Source organism: Lepus europaeus, chromosome 16, assembly GCF_033115175.1.
Source record: "Lepus europaeus isolate LE1 chromosome 16, mLepTim1.pri, whole genome shotgun sequence".
Taxonomy (NCBI): Eukaryota; Metazoa; Chordata; class Mammalia; order Lagomorpha; family Leporidae; genus Lepus; species Lepus europaeus.
Genome location: NC_084842.1, coordinates 15,767,561 through 15,784,029, shown reverse-complemented (window position 1 = coordinate 15,784,029; position 16,469 = coordinate 15,767,561). Strand labels below are relative to the sequence as shown.

The window sequence follows — 16,469 nt, the reverse complement described above, 5'->3', positions numbered from 1 at the left end:
AGATAGATGACAAATAGATAAGTGAGATGATAGAAAGACAATAAATAGATGGTTATCCAGCTACTAACTAGCTAGATAGATGATAGATTATAGTAAAATAGATGATTGATAGATAGATAGATAAGAGGAGGTTTACTCGGGGAATTGGCTTACTTAATTTTGGAATCTGGGAAGTCCCATGATATACCATCTGCAAGCTGGAGAACCAGAGAAGCTGGTAGCATGGCTTACCCCAAGTTCAAAAGCTTCAGAGCCAGGGGAGCCAACAGTATGTTGTAGTCCTCAGTCTGAAACTGAAGGTGGGAGATCCAGGCAGGGAGGGAGCAGGGAGGTGAGGGGCCAAGTCTCAGAGTCTGAAGGCCTGACACCCTTCGTGTCCCAGCTCCAGAAGAGGGCAAATTCCGTTTTCCTAGGCCTTTCGTTTTGTCTGGAGTGAACACTGCCTCCCACCCTGGGTGAGGACAGATCTTCCATCCACTGATTGAAATGTCCTTCATTCCTGGAAGCAACCTCACAGACATACTCAGGATAGTTTTACCAGCTTTCTGATCATCCCTTAATCCAGTCAAACTGATGCCTAAAACTCACCATCACAGGAGCGCTTAGCAACTGCAATCAGATGGTAACAGGTTAGGGTTCTTATTTTTTTTTATCTATTTTATCTGATAGAAGTATGGATACTTTTTATTATTTGACAAGTAGAGTTAGAGAGAGAGAGAGAGAAAGGTCTTCCTTCCGTTGGTTCACTCCCCAAATGGCTGCTATGGCCGGCGCTGTGCTGATCCAAAGCCAGGAGCCAGGTGCTTCTTCCTGGTCTCCCATGCGGGTGCAGGGACCCAAGTACTTGGGCCACAGCAGAAAGCTGGACTGGAAGAGGAGCAACCGGGACTAGAACCCGGCACCCATATGGGATACTGGTGCCACAGGCGAAGGATTAGCCAAATGAGCCAAGGCACCGGCCCAGGTTCTTATTTCTTTTTTTAAAGATTTATTTTTATTTATTTATTTATTTATTTATTTGAAAATCAGAGTTACACAGAGAGAATGAGAGGCAGAGAGAGAGAGAGAGGTCTTCCTTCTGCTGGTTCGCTCCCCAATTGGCCTCAACAGCCGGAGCTGTGCCAATCCAAAGCCAGGAGCCAGGAGCTTCTTCCAGGTCTCCACATGGTTGCAGGGGCCCAAGGACTTGGGCCATCTTCTACTGTTTTCCCAGGCCACAGCAGAGAGCTGGATCAGAAGTGGAGCAGTCGGGACTAGAACCAGCGCCCAATGGGACGCTGGCACTGCAGATTGCCGCTTTACCTGCTAAGCCACAGCATTGGCCCCTGAGGTTAGGGTTTTTGAAAGGCTTTTGCATAACAGGAGCCTGGATTGGGAAAACCTAAGCAACTGTGAGCTGAAACAGCTGGACTTCCCTGGCGCCTCTCTCCCTCTCTGTGACCCTTCCATTCTGTATCTGCACATCAGGGCCTCAGGGTAGCCAGACTTCTTACCTGGTGGCAGATGACACCAGAGTGTTGTCCCAAACAAAACAAGTGGAAGCTACCTGACCTTTGCTAACCCCGCTAGGAAGTAAATCAGGATCACTTGTGCCACTGAAGGTCACAAAGGACCCCCGGGGCTCAGGGAGAGGGAACAGTGACCCCACCTGTTGATGACAGCAGTGCCAAAGGTTTTGAGAATAGGTTTTCAAGCCACCACTTCTTTGAAACCTGTGGAGATGTGCTTTACGGCTTAGTACATGGGCAGTGCTTTTTCAAAATCCATGAAGCCAACTTTGGGATGATTTTCTTTTCTTTGTTCTTTATATTGCAGCATTAAAGAATGTATATCCCAATTGCTGGGTGCAAACATCTGTACCTGAGCATGAAAACCTTTCCATTTGACTTTAGTCTGTGTCCACTCTATCTAAAATTGAAATAAGTGTGTTGAAATCTCCCACCTAATGCACCTGGAAGGAATCAGCTGATGGCTCATGTGCCTGGGCTCCTGCCACCCACATGGGAGAACAGCATGCAATTCCTGATGCCCTGGCTATTTCGGGCATTTGGGAAGTGAACCAGCAAATGGAAGACCTCTCCCCGCCCCCATCACTCTGCCATTCAAATAAATAACTCTTAAAAAAAAAAAAAAAAAAAAAAAAAAAACAGAAATACAGGGAGTGTGCAATATAGTTCTTTCTCTCCTGGCAGATCCTCAAATGTTGATCTTTCACCATTCATGAGCCTTGTGCCAGTTCTGCTTATAAACATGTTTAAGTTGTGACCTTGAAGTTCTCAAAAATACAGCCTAATTCAACAGACTCCATAAGAGATAATTGACTGAGTTAGTTACGCATGAAAAGCCAAGCTTGAAGATACACTGCAACCCCATTCTCCTGTTGACTATTAAAGTAAGTTAATGAGCTGGAGCTGTGTAGGGGTTTCTAGAAATAACACTATAACAGCCAACGGTCTGTAGGTAGCAGCTACGAGAGGGAACTGTTGATTATTTTTCAAATAATTGCTCACCCCCCAATAGTATTTTTATTTTAGAACCAATCTACCACAAAGATTAATATTTTATAGTTTGAACAACCACCAAGTATCTCCTCAGTGGGATCAGCACATGAATGAACCTACTCAAGTTTTCAGAATTATGGTGGATACTTTGGAAGATACTTTAGACAGATACTTTAGAAGACATCTGGATATGATTTTTTTTAACAAGACATGTATTTATTTATTTGAGAGAAAGGGAGAGACAGAGAAAGAGAGAGGGGTCTTCCATCTGTTGGTTCACTCCCCAAATGGCCACAATAGCCAGTGCTGGTCCAGGCCACAGCCAGGAGCCCAGAACTCCATCCTGGTCTCCCACATGGGTGCAGAGGTCCAAGCACTTGGGCCATTCTCCATTACATTCCCAAGAACATTAAGGAAGCTCGATCAGAAGTGGAGCAACTAGGACTCAAATCAGCACTCAAACGATGGGTAAAACCACCACCTGCAATGCTGGCATCCCATATGGAGGCCAGTTCAGTCCTGGCTGCTCCATTTCTGATCCAGCTCTCTGCTTTGGCCAGGGAAAGCAGTAGAAGATGGCCCAAGTCCTTGGGCCCCTGCACTTACATGGGAGGCTGGAAGAAGCTCCTGGATCCTGGTTTTGGATTGGCACAGCTCCAGCCTTTGTGGCAAACTGGGGAGCGAACCAGCAGATGGAAGACCTCTCTCTCTCTCTCTGCCTCTCCTTCTCTGTGTGTAACTCTGACTTTCAAATAAATAAGTAAACCTTAAAAAAAAAAAAAAGAAAGAAAAATGGCGTGCTAGAGATGCAAACAGCAATTTAACCTGCTGCACCATAGCTCTTGCACCTGCATATGGATTTTTAAAAGTCAGGGTTTAGGGACAACCACATAAAGGGCCTTTAAACAAGGTGGTCGAAAAAAACGTGAAATTGTGAAAGCTAAAAAATGGCCGTTTTAGCCTTGCACCTAGTTCTTGGAAAATCTGTAGCTGTTCCAAGATTTACTTATTAGGAGATAAAAATACTGACACATACATTGTACTTAAAGAAAATTTTTGAAAGTCTGAAGTTTCTCAAAATCCCTGTGCTCTTGAGTCTTCAACTTACTCATGACCCTGCTAGCTTTTAGCAGCAAGGCCTTATGGAGACCTCACTCTATGCAAGCAACTATGTAAGCAGGGGAGATAGAAAAAAAACAGTGAAATATCTTTAGTATATAATGAAGTCTATAACTAAAACTAAAGAAAAAAAACTCTCATGCATTAAATGACCTTTTATTGTAGATTGATTTTGTGTTAGCATTTCTGGTTTCAAATCATATGGGGAAGCTACTTATGTAAACTCCTAGTTAATAATTGAAAAGAATAAGTAAGACCTTTGAATTTCATTTGAAGCTTGCTAATTTTTTTATATTATGTAATTAAGTTTAACAGGCAGATGACCAACTAGAAAAATATTTTTCTAATGAATGACAAGTGGTTAATGCCACTAATATATGCATAAGATTTATAGATCAGTCAGAAAAAACAAAATGCTATATCACAAAAAAACTACCAGATTTAAAACTTAATTTAATTTAAAATATATATTTCACTGGTTAAAAATCATGGAAATATCCGACAAGGATAAGTCAGACACAGAAGGGCGAACATTATGTAATACTACTTAGAAGAGGTACCGAGAACAGTTGCAGTCCTACAGAAAGTAAAATAGCTGTTGCCAGGGGCTGGGGGAGAGAGCAGGGCGCTCTCACTCAGGAGGTACAGAGCTTCAGTTTGGGGTGATGAGAGGTTCTGGAAATGGGTGGTGGCGGCACAACAGTGTGAATGCACTTAATGCTACTGAACATAGACTTCATGCACTTTGCAAGGGCACAGTTTGGGGCCTATATTGTGACACAGAGGGTTAAGCCACTGTGTACAATGCCAGGATCCCATATTAAAATGCCAGTTTGAGTCTCAGCTGCTCTACCTCTCATCCAGCTCCCAGCTAATGTGCCTGGGAAGGCAGTGCATGATGGCCCAAGCACTTGGATCCCTGCCACCTGACGTGGGAGACCAGGATGGACCTACTGGTTTCTGGCTTCTGTGTGGCTCAGCCCTGGCTGCTGTGGCCATTTGGGGAGTGAACTAGCAGAGGGACAATCTCTTTCTATCTCTCCCTCTCTCTCTCTCATTCTGCCTTTCAAATAAATATATATTTATATATCCATATATATAAAGGTACATTTTATGTGATGTATATTTTACACACTAACAAATTCAATTTAATGTTCAAACAAATGTAGACAAGGAACAATAAGATTTTTTTGTGTATATCAAATCATCAATAGAAATTGAAGTTATAACACTGATGATACTGGATGTGAAGGGAAATAAATGGATATCTCCAAACACTGAAGCAAGTATGGAAAAGGTACAAACTCCCTGCACGACAGTTTAGAAATAAGTGTCAATTGTTCTAATTCAAGGAAATGAATTTTCCCAAAGGAATCACCCTCCTTGCTCCTTAAAAATGCATTTCACAAGAATGTTCATTAAAGAAAATGTGCAAACAATCAACGCTTAGCACTGGTTAGCTAATCCATGGTATATCAGTAATCTAGAGAGATAAGTCTGCAGTTATCACTGGTACTGTGATTATGAAGTTGTGTTTTTCCTTTTTATACTTCGCTACATTTTCTTAACTTTTTTAAAGAATACTTTATAATAATAAAATGTAAGTAATAAGAAAACAAGAGTAAACTTTAGTAGTTCTTAAAAAATAGCATTGTCCATCCTCAGCCGTCAGCGAACTATGCCTTAAACTCAAATGATTAAGTCTAAGGTTAACAGCAGAATAGACAAAGAATCAAAGCATGCCATTTAAATTGGTTAATTCAATGAGAAAGAAGCCCAGTTGCTTTCATGTAGTCAAAATGATCACAAGTTTTAAATTTTCACTTCCTTGATTTTTGTGTGGCCAGAAGCCCCGGGAAAGAAACAGGCAGTGTTTGGCAACTTCCAAAGGAAGTTGGGGATGGGAGGAGTAGGCCTGGGTTCACATCTTCTCTGCCATTTTTAGTAGGGAGGTCTTGGACTAATCAGTGGCCAGAACCTTTAAATAAAATAGCCTTTTTTTTTTTTTTTTGAGATTTATTTGTTTATTTGAAAGGCAGAGGCAGAGAGAGAGAGGGAGGGAGGGAAAGAGAGAAGAAGAGAGAGAGAGAGAGAAAGAAGTCTTCCATCTGCTGGTTCACTCCCTAAATGGCTGCAATGGCTGGAGCTATGCTGATCCAAAGCCAGGAGCCAGGAGCTCACACAGGTCAGGGACCCAAGGACTTGGGCCATCCTCTACTGCTTTCCCAGGCCATAGCAGAGAGCTGGATCAGAACTGAAGCAGCCCGGGACTCGAATCGGTGCTCGTATGGGATGCTGGCACTGCAGGTGAGGGTTTTACCTGCTACACCACAGTGCCAGCCCCATAAGCTAAATAGCTTTTGAAAGGAAATTCTGCAGTAAATATTGTGAGTATCCCAGGAAAACATGTCCATTGGCTTATAAAATCTGGATTGAAAATTCACTATGTTCAAACCCTCCACTGAACTCCATTACAGAACTGTATCTATTTCTACTTTCTAAGAATTTCCCCCTCAAGCCTCCTCTACATACCCATTTTTGTCTCAACACATTGCTATTTCTAAGCCTTGATAAAAATTTGTTAAATGATCAAAGTACGGTATGAGGCGATTTGGTGTGGGGCTTAATTGATTACCCCAAAAAGTAGATTCACGTCACATTCATGCAGAAACAACACACACACCCCACCCCACCCCTTATTAAAAATATCACTGGAGACTAAATTAATCGTCCCCGTATTTTGAATTTGAATTATTCAAAAGTTGGAGTCAAAAATGATGTGGCTGAACAACAGAGCAACTCCAGTTAAAATTTAAAAGGGGATGTAGTTATTTTCATGCCTAAGCCCCTTCTTCCTCTCCTTTTTCTCTATCCTATACCCCCAGCATTTGGGTTTTGACAAATTCTTAAAGTTTAAATGCCAGTTAGCATGGAGAGTGTGGGAAGAACCCAGTCTAGGGTCTCTGAAGCTTAAAAATAAATGGATGCCTTAAGGACAGTCATTCAACCCCAAATTTAATTATTTTCCTTAATTGGATGCTGTTTAAATTATTTTTGAAGTTTTCTATTCTGTGTCTTATTTCCTTTGAACATTATAAATAAAATTATCTTCCCCAGTAATTTCACAATACTTCATTGAACACAAATTATGTTACAACATTTTCCAAGAAGGAGTCTTAGCGTTCCTAGGGGACAGAAAGACACTTCTGAAGAGTTTGCTTGGCGTGCATCACTAGGGCAGAGGTCTAAATTCATTGAAGACTAAAGCTGAAATTCCTTGGAATAGGTTTAGATTTTTTTTTAATTAGTTTCCAGCACCTAAAAAGTGGGAGATTTGACATAAACTATAGATCTCTTGGGGCTTCTGAAAAATCCTTAAACCCAATAGACTGAGGCTGCTGTGTTGACATAGGCCAGTAAGTAATCAACCTGAGTGTTGGCTCTCCTCTTAGAGGGGTACTGAGCCCCCAGTTCTCACCATCCTGCTGTGGCTTGCCTTACCAGCAGTATTTTTCTGAGTGCCTGTAGACTTTTTTTATTATTATTATTATTAAGTATTTATTAATTTGAAAGGCAGAGTTAAAGAGAGGGAGGGAGAGATAGAAGGGTCTTCCATCTGCTGGTTCACTCCCCAGATGGCTGCAACAGCCAGGTCTGAGCCAAACCAAAGCCAGGAACCAGGAGCATCTTCCAGGTCTCTCATGTTGGTAGCAGGAGTCCAAGCACTTGAGCCATCTTCTACTGCTTTCCCAGGCCAGAGCAGCGAGCTGGATCAGAAGTGGAGCAGCTGGGACATAAATCAGTACCATATGGGATGCAAGTATCATAGGTGACAACTTTACCTGCTATGTCACAACACAGCCCCTACCTGTAGACATTTGAGGGTTTTTTAAAAACACATCATAGGCCGGCGCCGTGGCTCAACAGGCTATTCCTCCGCCTAGCGGCGCCGGCACACCGGGTTCTAGTCCCGGTTGGGGCGCCGGATTCTATCCCGGTTGCCCCTCTTCCAGGCCAGCTCTCTGCTATGGCCCGGGAAGGCAGTGGAGGATGGCCCAAGTGCTTGGGCCCTGCACCCGCATGGGAGACCAGGAGAAGCACCTGGCTCCTGGCTTCGGATCAGCGTGATGCGCCGGCCGCAGCGGCCATTGTAGGGTGAACCAACAGCAAAGGAAGACCTTTCTCTCTGTCTCTCTCTCTCACTGTCCACTCTGCCTGTCAAACAACAACAACAACAAAAAACAAAAAACAGAACACATCATAGTGGGGAAAAAATGCCAGAAGGTATGCTTGGATAATACCAACAGTCAACAGTGTCTAATTTCAATCATTTAAATAGAGTAGAAGCCAAAGAGATTAGTCCTGTTAGCTGCTTGTCTTCTGCCATGCAGTTTGGGAGTTAGCAATGTGATTTTTTTTTCTCTCCTTGGCAATATATCACAATTGAATGCAAAATCATCTAGATTGCATCGGGGTTTCCCTGTGAGGAGCCTCCACAAAGTTCAGACCCAGGAGGAGAGCATGATGGGGGTACACAGAAGATGTCCTTGTGTCAAGTCTTTATCTGCTATGGAGGACAGATAACAACCACCACACAACCTGGTGTGATTTGTGGTGTTTTCTTTTGTTCTTATGTAATTGAAGGAGTCTCCGAGGACTATCAAGCTCTGGCAGGAAAATGACCTATGTGGCAGAGAAAATGCCTGCCTCTTGGAGTCCAGTGTTTCCATACCTGCACTTCACTGAACACTGATCATTTCACAAACTCAGTCCATGTCATCCACCCAGGACAGACAAAGGAGACCTTGGGAGATGAGTGGATGGTTAAATGAAGAGGAAGGACGCTGAGCTGGCCTGGGGACCCTCTTTCACCTGACAAAGCACAGCTGTTTATTGACGTTATCAATGTCTTCCTTCTCCTTCCTCCTCCTTCCTTCCCCCAGTGTGCCAAGCAAGCCTCCTTAGATCCACAAAGGCTGAAGTCAAGGTCTCATTTTGTCGTGTTCTACTCTTCCCCTTGGATATTAATTCAATGGGAACTTCACATTCTAGTCTGATGTACCATTTATTTTATATTTTTGTGACGTGCCTATTTAATAGATAATCGGCTAGTGCTATTGAGTGCTTATTCTATGCTAAGCACTCATGTTCATTATCTTATTCAATCCTCTTAAAAATCCCATGAGGCACTCACTTTTCGGCTCTGCCTTCTGAAAGATGAAGAAACTCTTCAGGGAATAAATCCCAGAACTGTTGGTGGTCTGCTCCAGAACTCCTGTTTCCAGCTCTTCCATGAGTGTAGCACCCATCAAATGTAGCATGTTGCTTTCTAACAGGAGTAAGAAGTACACCTGCAAGAACTGGGATTTGGCCCTGGTCAGAAGCTATGACAATAGACCAAAGAATGGGGGAAGACGATATTCACCGAAGGCCAAATTCAAACCTATGCATCATCAAGAAAAATGTTCCCGCTGCTACTAGTCTTACTAGATGAGCAAACCACACAGCACAAGCCTCCAGAGAGCGGTAATGAAATTAGGGAAGACGCAGGGGAGGCAACACCAATAAGGAAGGAGAAAGAAAAGGGACTTGAGCAACAAGAGACGAAAAGATCAGCACGTCACATTCTGGAAAGACGAATTCCGAGCGGTGGTGGGTCTGTCGGGGATGCAGAAACACGGAAGCCTGATGAAATTAAACAGCAGCTTCACTCAGCCAAAAACAGACATTAGAATCTACACTGAGAGGCTTAGAAGTGATTTATATTCTTAATGTTCACCTTTTTAACCAATTTATTTATTTATTTGAAAGGCAGAGTTTCTGAGTGAGACAGAGAGAGAGATCTTCCATCTGCCAGTTCACTCCCCAGAATAGCCAAAATGGCTGGGGCTGGGCCAGGCTGAAGTCAAGAGCCAGCAACTCCACTGGGGTTGCCCATGTGCGTACAGGGGCCCAAGCACTTGGGCCATCCTCCATGGCTTTCCCAGGCCTATTAGCTGGGTTGGAGGAGAAGTAGCCGGGACTCCAAGATGCTCATATGGGATGCCAGCATTGCGGGCAGCTGCTTAAGCCACTTGCTCTGCCATAACACTGGCCCCAATGTTCACATTTCTAACAACAAGAGCAATGGGTATGTTTTGGAGGCATACTCCTGTTTTGTTTTTTTGTTTGTTTGTTGTTTTGTTTTTAAGTTCACACTTTAGCCTGTGCAATCAAAAGGCAAAGGTGATCAGGGACACTTTCTTCCATTAAAATGGATTCTCACTGTTGATCAACAAAGGAAACTGAAGGGGCTTGCCCGTGCTTTCCTGACCTCCCCTTGGAGTCGCACTCTTGCTGCAGGCTTGGGCATTTTGACAGTTCCCCCACCTCCCAAACCTGAGAAGGCAGCTGCCTCTTGTGCCAGGTAACGTCTGCACTCCTGGGGACCATCTGTTTTTCCTGCACACCTGTGGTCTCTCCACACCCCCAGACACACACACACACACACACACTGAGCAGGCCAGCAGGCCAAGGCCAGACCAGCCTGGCTCACCTTTGTAATCCCAGCAGTCCTAAGCAGGTGAACACCCTGGAAATGCCAGTACTGCTGAATGGAAAAGCCCCATGCCCTTCAGAGCTGAAGTCAGCTTTGGATAAATTAGGGAACCTGGGTGAAGCTGGAATTTTTCTTTTATCCTATTGGGAATACGGGAGGAGGGAGGAAAGAATCTTGCATAGGTAAACTGAGGCAGGAGTATGAAATCACTAGATTTTAAATTGCAATAGACTCAGTTCGTCCATTTGTGATTCATTCCATGCAAAAACAAACTGCCCCCAGCTACCCTTCTCCTTCCTTCCGCTACTTTCTGTCTATTTAACATCCTTACATAGCAGATATTTTACTGATTTGTTATTGTTTACTGCGCACCTTCCTCGGTAGGAAGCAAATTCCAGGAGAGAAGGGAGATTTCTCCTTTGCTCACTGCTGTATCCCAAGCGTCTAGGACCCTGTTTGGCACATAGGAAATGGACTCTCTAGATCTTTATTGAATCAATGGGTTTAGGTCACTTTTTCTCCCCCCGGAAATTAACAGGCAGAAAGCATCAGCTGACCCCAAAGTGAATAAAATTCTGCTTCTGGATTTAAAAAAAAAAAAAAACTGCTGCAATTATTGTTAAATTGTGATCTTTTAAATCACGGAGCCCTCACACTAAGTAGAATCACTGGAGAGCTTGGGAACCAGCAGAGGCTCTCATGCAGCCGCCCGGGGCTGGGCCGGAGCGTGGCCCCAGGGCCGGTTTGAAAAGCGCTGCTTGGAGTACAGGGTGTGCGGCGTGAAGCGAGTCAGTGCCCGGTGTGCGGCGTGAAACGTGCCGCTGCCCTCGCCGGCTCGGTGGCTTCGGGCTGCAGGGGTGAGTAACGTGTATCGGGGGAGATCGGGAATCCCGACCCAGCCCAACCCACCGCCCGCTTTCCCCTCCGTTCTGGAAATGCACGCGGCTCACAGGTTAAAAAGTGGGCAGAGCTACCAAGAAAAAGAGAAACGGCAAGCGCGCGGCGGCCCAGCGTCCAGCCGGGGCCGACTCCGCCAAGCAAAGGCCTCGTGGCCTTTGCCTCTACGCCTGAGGCCCATCTGCTGGCGACTCCCAGGCGCTTCCCGCTTCAGACGTGCAGGCCGGGGGCAAAACATTCCAGTCCCGGGCGGAGGAGGCGCGGGGCGGAGCCGGGACGTCCGGAGGCCAGGCTGGAGGGGCGCACTGGGCGGGCGCCCGTCCCGCCTCTCGGGGGCGGGCTCGGCGGGAGGGCGCGGCTGCGGGGCGCGCGGCAGCCAGTGCGCTCAGGCTGCCCGGGCGAGGGCGCTTCGCTCCCAGCGCCGGCCATGGCCGCACCTCCCTGCAGCTCCCGGGCCTCGCGTCCCGCTCCCTGAGCGCTGTCCCCTTGGCCATCTCCACGAGCGCCCGAGTTCTTCCCGGGGCGGGGGCCGGGGGCCGGGAACGGCGAGCCGGGATGCGCTGAGGAGCGCCAGGGCGCGCGTCCCCCGTGCCGCCGTGGGTCCCGCCGCGGGAGCCGAGCTGCCGCGGGCTGCTGCCTCGATTTCCCCGCTGCGCGCCCGCCGCCCTTCGCCGCACTGGATGTGCAGGAAGAAGCCCGACACCATGATCCTGACACGTAAGCTAGACCCCCTGCCTTGCGGTCGTGTCAGCTGGGAAGAGCGAGATGCGCAGGGGAACCGGCGGGGACGTGTCACCCCGCTTTGTCGAGTCGGTGCCTGTCGGTCTGTGTCTTGGAGACGCTCGCTGAGGAGATTCCTGGGTGGGCGGGTGGAGATGCAGAAAGCAGGGGTCAGGGAGGGGACGAGGACTGCGGGTCCGCGCGCCCGGGGAACTCCGGGTGGTTTCGGGCTCGGGGTCGGGCCGTGCCGGGCGGGGCGCACGTCCGCCAGCCCCGTGCGGTTCTGACTGCCCTCTGGCTGGCGCGAGGACCGTCGATGGGCTCGGTGCTTGCTGTTCACCTGCAAGTCCAAAAGCAGCGTTGCATCCCCCCCCGACAGTCTCTTATTTAAGGGCGTTTTAGATCCTAGAGGCATTTGGGACCTTTTTTTAGCGCTCAGTCTGGTGGCCGAGGGTGACTGGGTGGGCGTCCCGCTCTTTGGCAGAGCCCAGGGCTGGCCGGCGAGGGGTACGTGCTGTTGCAGGTCTCCTTGCGCGGGTTCGAATCGGGTTCCTGAATCGCCCCGCGGAGATGCCGACGCCCTTGGCTTGGACCTCGCAGCCTGAGGAGCACGTCCGCGGGCCGGAGAACGGAAGGAAGCGCGCCGCCCGGCCCGACGGTGGCCTCTGGGAACCCTGTCCCCACCTCCTGTCCGGGGCCGGGCCTTTGATCCTGCCGATGGAGCTGCCCCCCTCCTTCCCCGGCTGCGGCGACCGGCCCCTGCGCGTGCGGTGTCCGGCGTCTTCCCAGCCCCAGCCCCTGGTGCGCTGGAGTTGGAGCGCGATCTTCCTGCGCAGCGTGGGCAGCACCGGCTCCTTACGCGCGGGGAGGCCGCGGGGATCAAATGAGCCAATGCAGACGGAGGGCTTAGCGAGGTGCCTGGTGCTGACGTTCAGCAGGCGCCACTGACACTCATTGCTGCGGACGGGACGCCCCTCGTCCTCATCGTGGGACACCACACTTCGCCCGGTTACCCTCTCGCTCCTCCCCATCTCCAGCCTGGCTCTGAGTGAGCTTTTTTAAACCAGCCCTGAAGAGCTCGGGGGTTCTTTCTCAGGGTTCAGTGGTTGTGTGCATGGTTCTTGGTGATTCAGCCCAAGAGTGGACATATACAGTACAGAAAGATACAGGAGGGTGACATGGATGATGCATTTGGATGGGAAAAAAAATTCTTAAAAATCACAGCTCTGGAAAAAGTTTACGGTCTCGAGTGGTATTTTTTCCTCCCCTCCAAAGTTCTGTTTGCTGAAGGGATGCGGAAAAATCCTAGGCCAGCAGACTGTAGCTCCTTTGAATGTGAATCTGTGAGCAGCTGCAGGAGTCCATCTGGACTGCAGGTTGGTCCTTCGCAGACATCATTTGCAGACCATAAGTGTGGAATTAAGCGAGGCATCCAGTGCCATCCTGGTTTGCAGACGGAGCAGATGGCCTGAGAGGTGCCCTGGAACGCACTGGCCCCCCGTGGTAGAGGAACCAGTCCTGAGGAACCGCTGTCAAATGGTTAGCAGATGTGTGTTCAGAAGTTATTTCAAGATTTTCTGAGAAAACGTCAGTGAGGGCCTACGTTCACTTTTTTTAAGGCATGCCAGATTTGCAGCTCGGCCCCAGCCTGTGTGCATGCTGTTTGCATTCGCACTTCTGTTCCGAGAGATTGCAGGGAAGCACAGCAGTTTCTGGTCCCAGCTATTTCGAAGGTTGCTTTGGACAAAAAAAGTGGTTTTATTTTAAGCTGAGTGACACCTTAAAGAACCAGATAGGTAGAAAGCTCCATGAAGGCACTGACAGGATGGAAATAAGTAGCCTCCAACTTGGGTCTGTCCCTGGGATGGATGTGAGAAGTAGCCTTAGTGCTTTGTGTTGTAACTTCCCAGGTGTGGCTCTTAAGAGGAACCCCACTCCTGAAAAAGTGGAGCGATGAAACAGTTAAGCCGTCACTAGTGGAAGGCAGTGTCTCGTGTTCTCATATAAACGACTAAGCAGAGGATTTTCCTATGGTCCAGAACAAAAGTGAGAGAGAGGCACATTACCCTATAGTCTCTGTTGTTCAAAGAGCAAAGACCTAGAAAGCTCTACGAGTGTTTTTATATTCAAAGAGGTCGTTGGATGCTTCTGGAAATATATACCAGAATAACAGATGTGTTGTGATTAAGCATGCTGTAACTGTGCCCTGAGTTAAAAAGTGTGTGTCACTTAAACTCTTATCTGTAGGACCAGGATGAGACTTCAAGGAGATAGAAGAGGCATCAGTGAGATGTCTTCCAGCCGGTCAGGGCCTTGCTGAGATTCCAAGAGATGGTTTCAAAGACAAAAATAAATACTTGGGTTTCCCTCGGTGTCCCCAAGGAGATTTTAAGCTGTGATGCAATATTGAAGTGAGAGTGATATTTTTATGACTTAGACTGGTAAATATGCAATTTGGAATTATTCAGGGAAGGGTGATTGGGTCCAGAGGATCAGGGGCATCCAAAGCACAGTGGGTGAAGGGAGTCCAGCTTCTCTGAAGAGAGCCTTGTTCTGGACAGGATGGCCCAGTATTGTAAACACGAGTTTCTCATGCTCAGCTCTCCTTCCTAGCAACAGGAAGACGGAAATGAGGCCATGAAAAAAAAAAAAAAAAAAAAAAAAAAAAAAAAAACAAGAGAGAGAGGGAAAGAGAAGAGAGATCCTGAAGGGCTCCAGACAATGGTTGAGCCACCCTACTGTTCACCCTGGACAGTCAGGAGACCTGCAAAACTCAAAACCACTTCAGATGTTTCCCCTTCCGCCCTAGACATTGCCACATCGCTAAAGACTGAGTTCCCCGGGGCTGCAGAACATGGCAGCCCACGTGGGCCCCATGGTGTGACTGACCGGCTTCCAGACTCATGTCGTGCCAGGCCTGCCCTGGAGTTAGGAAGCAGGCCAGGGAGAAACGTGATTTTCATTGGTTTTCATCTTTGCATGGTTCAGTGATTCGAATTACTTGACTTGGGACTCAGTGGGAAAGAGAGCATTCCTCTCGTGTGGAGGCTCACTTCACCTCTGGCTTTCTGAAATGCTCCCATCAAGATGTGCTCCTGGAGTTGTGGGACAGAGGCACAAAGGAGTAATGGATGCAGCCTTCAAGACATTAAAAAAAAACTCTTGCAGCCCACGGTGGTCCAGGTGAACCGATGCCCAACTCAGAAGGGCTGGTGTCTATCTCTAAAAAATACAACCCTTGGGGCCAGCGCTGTGGCATAGTGGGTAAAGCCACCGCCTGAAGTGCCAGCATCCCATATGGGTGCCGGTTCTAGTCCTGGCTGCTCCTTTTCCCATCCAGCTCTCTGCTGTGGCCTGGGAAAGCAGTAGAAGATGGCCCAAGTCCTTGGACCCCTGCACCAGCCCAGGAGACCAGAAAGAAGCTCCTGGCTCCTGGCTTCGGATCAGATTAGCCCAGCTCTGGGCATTTTGGCCATTTGGGGAGTGAACCAGTGGCTGGAAGACCACTCTCTCTGCCGCTGCCTGTGTGTAACTTTGCCTTTCAAATAGATAAAATGAATCTTTTAGAAAAAAAACAGAACCCAAGTTCCTCTTCTCCATGACTGTGGGATTACAAGGAAGCTGCTCTCCTAGAGCAGATTCTCACCGTTGTCTCCATCTCTGACGCTGGCCATCGCACCTGCAGGAATGCAGAGGCCAAGTGTGGTTCCTCTTGGAAGGAAGACAGAATGTGTGTTAGACACAGGGGTTGTTGCTGGGAAGAAGTGTGACCAGTAGTGTGTTCTCCCAAGGTGAAATTACAGCTGTCCCCCCCTGATTTGCCTGGAATGTGTTCTAAGATCCCCATTCAGTACTATCTGGGAGCCTCAGATAGTACTGAGCTCTGTGAATCCTATGTCTTTCCTATACATACCCATCATAAAACTTAGTTTATAAGTTAGGCATAATAGTATGAGATAGAAAATTATAGCGATGTACTAGATGAAATTACTTAAGACTTGTAATATTTTCAGATTTCTATTGCCTGAGAATAACTGAAACCGCAGAAAGCAAAACTGCAGATAGAGGGGCCCACGGTAAGCAAAGGGCAGAGGGCCGGGCCGGTCGATGCGAAGGGAGTGGGATTCCCAGCTGAAAAGGACTCACCCTGTGGGTGGCATTTCTGTGGGGCTCTGTGTTATTGTTACAGGATTACCATCATCTGTGATAAGGAGTCCAGGGTCCTGTTGCAGGGCCTTGAATTGGATCTACTGTGTGTTAGCATTTTTTCCCACTGGATGTTTCTTCCTTGCCATCAGAATGAATGGTGAGCAGGAGAGCTGTGCTGTTTCGCCTCTGTATTCGTAAGAGTCTCTCCCAAGCAACAGTGCAACTTTCTTGGAACTTGCAGTGGCTTGGCAGTGTTCTGGGGGGCTTGTGCTCCCGGGGCACTGTAACCTTAGGGCTCAGGAATTGGATCAGTCCCTGGGATCCTGGTGAAGGCAGATGGAGCCTCTGTCTTGTACACTGGGGAAGGCTCCGGGCTACCATTTTCTGCAAATCTGGCCTCTGTTGACTGTGTGGAATATTGCTCCCGGATGTCACTGAAAATATTTGAATGGCATCTTGAAAATGTCTGCCTGCTAGGAATCAGAGTTCCTGGGTACCAGAAGGTAAACTGTTGTATCTTGCTCTGAGTGAAGCCAGAACGCAGG

At 47.6% G+C, this 16,469-nt stretch overlaps 1 protein-coding gene across 6 annotated transcripts in view; it reads left to right on the top strand.

Annotated features, from left to right (window-relative positions):
- The window catches only part of DLC1 (DLC1 Rho GTPase activating protein), a 432,547-nt gene that overhangs the window by 372,651 nt on the left and 43,427 nt on the right, over positions 1-16,469 (top strand). The window contains exon 1 of one of the 6 annotated variants that reach the window (XM_062213386.1): positions 11,642-11,772. The exons of 4 other annotated variants lie outside the window; for them this stretch is intronic. In XM_062213386.1, the coding sequence (XP_062069370.1) occupies positions 11,736-11,772 (37 nt within the window). In that variant the 5' untranslated portion in view covers positions 11,642-11,735. Of the gene's footprint in view, positions 1-11,641; positions 11,773-16,469 lie in introns of those variants that run through there. One more of the 6 variants, XM_062213385.1, reaches the window with a different exon arrangement.